Below are 6,635 nucleotides of genomic sequence, written 5' to 3' on the forward strand. Positions count from 1 at the left end.
TTATTATTATTATTATTATTATTATCTCTTCTTTTCTCTTCTATTTGTTGTTATCTTATTATTAACAATAATCATATGAAAAGGTGTGAAAAAGAAAAAGAAAAACAACACAACAACATAGAGAGACTGACAAGTAGTAGTTTCTCCCATACAATCAAATAAAGGAAACCAAAAAAAAAAAAAAAAAGAGCCAGGGTAGAAAAAGAAGAAAAAAAAAATAGAAAAATTGTGCATCATCAGCGATTTTACTTTTTCTCCTGTTGTACATTAATATAACAGGAAGTGAAAAATAATTAAAACAAAAAGAAGAAAAGAAAAAAAGAATACGTACAAAAACAAGAACAGGAAAAAAAGGGAGTTTAGACAAAACAAACTTTATTCAGAAAAGATATCCAAAATAAAAAAAAAAACTTTTCTGAAAGTCCATATTATTTATAAACCCATATATATATATATATTATCTCTTTAGTTATAAAGCGGTTCTGTCCTGCTTACCTTGCCGATCAGTGTCAAAGTGAATAGGTACAGAAGCGATGGATACCTCACATTCTTTACTAAGCTTAACCAAACAGCCACTAGGCCTTGAGAACAATTGCACAAACTGTGATAACCACGGTGAAAAGGAACAAGAAAGACGGCAAACAAATAGTGAGGAACACCGGGGTGAAGAAGAACCATACTGTAATGGTACTGTAGTTGGTGAATCAACACAACTGTCATTAGGCGACGATAGTCTTCAGGAGGAGAATATGCCGCTTCTCTCACCTGCATTTTCATTACATTCATCTTTGCAATCCCCTTCCTCACCGGGAATTTGTCTTCCGGATGTTCTCCGAACGGATATTCCCATTTCTAATAATCAACATCATCATCATCATCATCATCATCATCATCATGATAATAATAATAATAATAATAATAATAGTGGATCTCTAAAAGAGCAAGGGAATGAGGAACGTTCGCATAAACAACAAGGTCGGGTTTCACTAAGTGCTCTTCGTTCTATTTGTGATCGTATGGGTCAAATCCTAGAACGTCAAGAAGAGTCCTTTCGTGAAATAGATCTCTGTATGCAGAAAACTTCTCTTTCTTCTTCTTTAAACAGAGAAGACTCCTATGATAGAAGACACTTTTCTACATCACGAGAAGCCTCTCATACCTCTTTTCAATTGGAACTCTTTCAAGCAGTCTCAGAATCGAGAAAACAAACAACAGGAATTGGAGGAGTTGGAGGGGAATTATTATCCGCAACTGATACTTTATCAGCGGCCTGTTCTTCTCCACAGGCTCAATCGGTTACATTGTGTCGTCAGACATCTATGGTTCCTGTTTCCTCACATGAGATGACACCTGAAGAAGAACAACGGGTTTTGGAAAACTTACAGAAGCAACAGGAACAAGAACAACAAGAACAACAAGAACAACAAAAACAACAACAAAAACAAGAAAAAGAAAAACTGGAACGAGAAGAAGCTGCACAATTGCGACCCATTGCAGGGGAGTCTTCTGATTATAGTGAAGTTGTATTATTACAAACAGCGGTGAGTAGTTCCACATTAGAGGCTCTATTCTCACCGTGTTTATCTATTTCTCCAATGGCTTCTCCAATGGGAACGGCGAGTATTGTGGTTCCCTTCACCGCCTCTGCTACTCGAGGAGAGAGTGTGACGAGTGTGTCTGTTTCTCCTCTCTCACGGCCACTTTCCGCGTGGTTTGAAAGTCCACACTCTGCCTATCTTCAACGTCGAGAACCATACAATTCATTAGGAACCCCAACACAAAATTCCAGTATTACACCTTGTCAACAATCATTTAATGGTGTTCCTCCATATGGATCTATGATACAACCACGTGGATCATCTTCTGTATCGTCGCCGACTAAACATGTAATGGATGGATCTTTGCCTGGATATGGATGGAGTAGTTCTGGATTATTTGAATTAAGCTTTAATCGAAATTCAAGGTTTTCTCAGCCAGGATCTCCACGAGCTATACAACAACAATACCAAAATTGGTTTCAACAACAACAGCAACAGCAACAACAACAGCAGCAACAGCAACAACAACAACAACATCAACTTTTCTCACAAGGACGTGATGGAAGTAGTACGAGTGATGCTGTAGTGGTACATTCTTCTAGTGCTGAATCCACTGGTGTTAGTTTAATGGAAAATTCAGCACTTCAACTCGAATGGGAGGTTGAACAGAGTGCTGGGGATGTCACTGTACCCGGAGGAGACGCAACGAGAGTAATAGAAGCTGGAGAAAAAGGTGAAGAGAAAGAGGAGATAAGAGAGAGGATAGGAGCTGGTCTTGCTTCTTTGGAAAGTAATGCGAACACCAATAATAATAATAATAATAATAACACCACCACCACCCTTACTGCTACTACTAATACGAATGATAATAATAGTAATGATAGTTCGATGAGACCAGTTGTGGATACTGCTAAGCCTACACCTACACTTAGTCCTACGGTTGATCGTGTACCGCCTGTTCATATCATGCGACGTCCACCAACTGTACCACGGAAAAACATTCAACCAGCCAAATCCTTTACACTCTCTGGTGAATCATCCTTATCATCATTACAGCAATCCTTATCCCCAAGAGATGATTTATTTCGTACAATGAATGATGAATATGATGATTTTTATAATAACGATAATTATAGTGAAGATGATGATGATGATGAGTATGAAGAGGATGGTGATGGGGCTGCAGCTTATTATCCACATCATCGCCAACGTTTATTTGTTCCCTCCCCATTACGTTGGAGGAGTTCACGTAGACATGGTTCACGAGCGGCAGGACGTCGACATAAAAGAGGTGTGGATCCCTCGTGGGATCTCTCATCTCGATTGAAGGAGTTGGAACAAATTCGAGTTTGTAATCATGAGGCACTAGAAGAACGGGAACAACAACAACAACACATGGAGGGACCATCAGAAGGGGAATCCTTTACCGTATTGGATATGAAGTCTGTGGGAGTGAGAGAAGGAGAAGGAAGAGAAGAAGATGAGGATGATCTTCACAGCGATGAGCATTATGAGAAATATCAAAGTGATAGCCATGAAGTAAGACGTCGACGTCAAATGGTGAGTGATGTTTCTCATGTGAAGATGCAAGAAAAGGAGTTGAGGAGTTTATATGGATTGTATAGTATGGATAGTTTAAGTACCAATCATAAGGATGACAATAATGAGAAAACTACAGACGAACAAGAGGAAGATGAAGATGAAAAGCAACAACAACAACAACAACAACAACAAGGAGAAGAAGAAGAGGAACATGATATGGATAAAATAAAGAATATAGACAATAATGAAAGTAGTAGTAAAAGTCATACTGTTGCTTCATCCACAACGTTTTCACAATCAAATCATGGTGTGAAAAGAGAGAAAGAAAACAGTATTGCTCCATTAAATGCATCCATAGCATCTTATGCGCATTCCAACGGGAGTAATGTTAGTAAAAGTAATCCTCTTGATAATGAGGAAGAAGAAGAAGAAGAAGAGGAACAAGAGAAGGAGAAAGAGGAAAAGGAGAAGGAAGAGGAAGAGGAGAAGGATGATGGAAAAGAGTTGAGTGTCAATCCAAATAATGAGGAAGGGATTTCTCTATTCTCCTCTGTTCCTCCTCTGAGGAGTAAAGATGTCAAGAACTATTACAAGTTTAAAAGACTACAGAAAGAAGTCAATCGATTTAATAATGATAATAATAATGACTACGAGGATGAAGTTACTAGTCATACTAGTAACAATAGTAGTAGTATTAGTAGTAGTAGTAATAATAGTAGTGATAGTGGTAGTGATAGTAATGATGATAGTAGTCAAGAAGGCAGTGGACATGGAAGACGAAAGACTCGTATACGAACTCCAAGCACATCTTCTCCACGTTTATTATTAAAACGTACACCACGATCAACTATTATGCCTCAACCACAACGTGCAAATCTCGCTTCATGGGTACGTAATCTTACTCTTCATCATCGTCATCATTCCAATTCCACTACGGCCGCAGTTAATAAGACTACTACTACTACTACTACTACTACTAATACTAATACTAATACTAATACTACTGGGTCTAATACTGGAAATGAAACCACGGTGAAAGATACACTTAGTAATATATTATTACTAGGTAGTTTGTATAATAAACGTAAGGCGGCTGTACAGAAGAAGAAGGAGGAGGATGGTGATGAAAAGGAAAATGATTTGCAACGTCGTACACGACGTCGACAACTTCTTGGTAAGAAACCACGTACAAGAAGTAATCATAATCGTAATCATAGTAATCATAATAATAATAATAATCATCATCAACATCAACATCAACATAATAATAATAATAGTCATCACAACAGGAATGGAACAGGTGGTCTTCTCTCTACACCTACACGGTCTACTATTAGTGGATCCTCACCACCACCACCGCCACTCTCCACAACTACAGCCACTACAACTCCTAATAATTTGGGAATAACTACAAATGAGATAACAACAACAGTAGTAGTAGGAGGAATAGGAATAGGAATAGGAGGAGGAACAGAAGGAGGAGGATTACCAGCTCCACTTACATTACCGCCTAGTGATAGATTAGTTTCAAATGAATACAAACGAACAGATGAATCGGATGTACATACAACTCCCATACAAACACATTTGGCTGTCACTGGTAATCTTCCCTCAACTCCTCTCACGGAGAGAACACTCACAAATAATAGTCAACCCATTTATGCACATGAGACGGGGCAAAAGAAAGTGATTTACCGTTCACCCCGTACACGAGGTAATGTGAGACGTTCCCCATCACCCACTACTGGTGTGGGAAAGAAGGGAGAATATCATCGTATCGTATCTCATACTCTCTCTTCTGGAAATAATACACATCCTACTACTACTACTACTACGACTACACCTAATACACTTACATCCTCTCGAATGGTACGGCAAACAACAGCTGTTGTTGGTGCTTCCACATTAATTCCCCAACAGGCTCCATATATACGAATATCATCTTCTTCACTACAAGAGACTCGTGCACGTGCGGTGGTGACATTTCCAGAGGTTTCGGAAGATGTTTTGGGTGATACCATCAATAGTAATATTACAACTACCGGCACTAGAAGCAGCAGTGGCAGCAATAATAATAATAATAATAATAATAATAATAATAATAATAATAATAATAATAATAATAATAATAATAATAATAATAATAATAATAATAATAATAGTGATAGTGCTAGCAAAAGGACCCGAAGGCAAAATCGGGAATTGGATGATTCAAATAAACGACGCGCCTCTAAATCCCCAACCTTTAAACGTCAACGTACGGCTGTAGTCCTTCTCGATTCCGAACCAGAAAAAAAAGAAATCCCACGATCTAAATATACACGAAAACAACGAAATATACCAGCAGGGAGTTTATTCCAGAGAACAATGACGTACTCGCCAGGATCCCCCGCCACTTCTTACGGCTTTGCACACATTTCAGAGGCGACGATGTCTGAAATTATTCCCCCACCGCCTCCCACAATCACAGCGGGTATGACTTTACATTCTCTTATATCTCCTCTAAGAGGACGGCGGAAATATCCCACGCAGAATACGAATAATGCTACTACTACTACCAATACTATTAATAATAATCATAATCATAATCATAGTAATCATAATCATATTAATAATAATAATAGTAGTAGTAAATCGAGAAAGAAAAGTGCTGTTCGAGCGCGTAGTGCTGGTGCTGTCGTTTCCAATTCTAATACTACTACTGCCGCTGCTGCAAACAATACAGTAGCAGCAAAGTTAATGAAGGCGAGGCAATCACTCTTATGACAACTCTCCCATCAAGAGACAGGAACCATCCCAACAACAACAACAACAACAGGCCATACGAAAAAAAATACAAGAGCCTCCTCTACAGAAAGACGATCTCCAATCTCTCGGGCCACACAACGTCGGGCTTCTGTTTCTTGCGTTTTGGGCAATACGACCGCAGCGAGAACAGTTTCCCGCTCTTCATGGAATTATAGTGGATATACGGCCTTCATTGCTTCCACGCATAAACAACGGGGAGGGGCATTTGGGCGGTTTAATACGGAAACAAATATATCACCTCCACGATATATGCGTATTCCAACTGCCCCATCATGAGAAGAAGTGGGGGGAGGGAAAAGGGCTTCAGTAAGGACTATATATATATATATTTCTTTTGTTTTCTTCTTCTTCTTTTTTCTCTCTTTCTCTTACTCTTTGTTATTTTTATTTATTTTTCTCTTCTTTCATATCCTTTTTTTCCATTTCTTGCTCAGCCAACGAAATGATGTTATTAGCAGGTGTAAAAATTTCAAAGGAATACATAAATATTTATTGGACTTGTGTTTTTGTTGGCGCGTTTAATGATGAAGAAAAGGGAAGAGGAAAAAAAAAAAAAAACAAGAGTGAAAAGAATATATATATATATATATGTAAGGGTGCTTCCTATTATACATAAGAATAATAATCATTATCATTGTAATCATAGTAATATCAACAACAATAACAACCATAATGATAATAGTAATATTATTATGATGATTATTGTTAATATTTCCTTCTGAAGCAAGTTTTTTTTTCTTTTTTTTT

The 6,635-nt window shown here is 37.9% G+C and overlaps 1 protein-coding gene across 1 annotated transcript; it reads left to right on the plus strand.

Moving 5' to 3' along the window:
* Positions 1 to 533: 533 nt before the first annotated feature.
* On the plus strand, positions 534 to 5,846 carry TM35_000391480 (uncharacterized protein; the record flags this gene model as incomplete). The annotated part of the gene is made up of 1 exon (XM_029029664.1): positions 534 to 5,846. One exon carries the CDS (start codon positions 534 to 536, stop codon positions 5,844 to 5,846), a length of 5,313 nt encoding a protein of 1,770 aa, XP_028879040.1.
* Positions 5,847 to 6,635: the final 789 nt, after the last annotated feature.

The sequence above is a fragment of the Trypanosoma theileri genome (genome assembly GCF_002087225.1).
Source record: "Trypanosoma theileri isolate Edinburgh chromosome Unknown TM35_Tth_39_V1, whole genome shotgun sequence".
In the NCBI taxonomy this organism is placed as follows: Eukaryota; Euglenozoa; class Kinetoplastea; order Trypanosomatida; family Trypanosomatidae; genus Trypanosoma; species Trypanosoma theileri.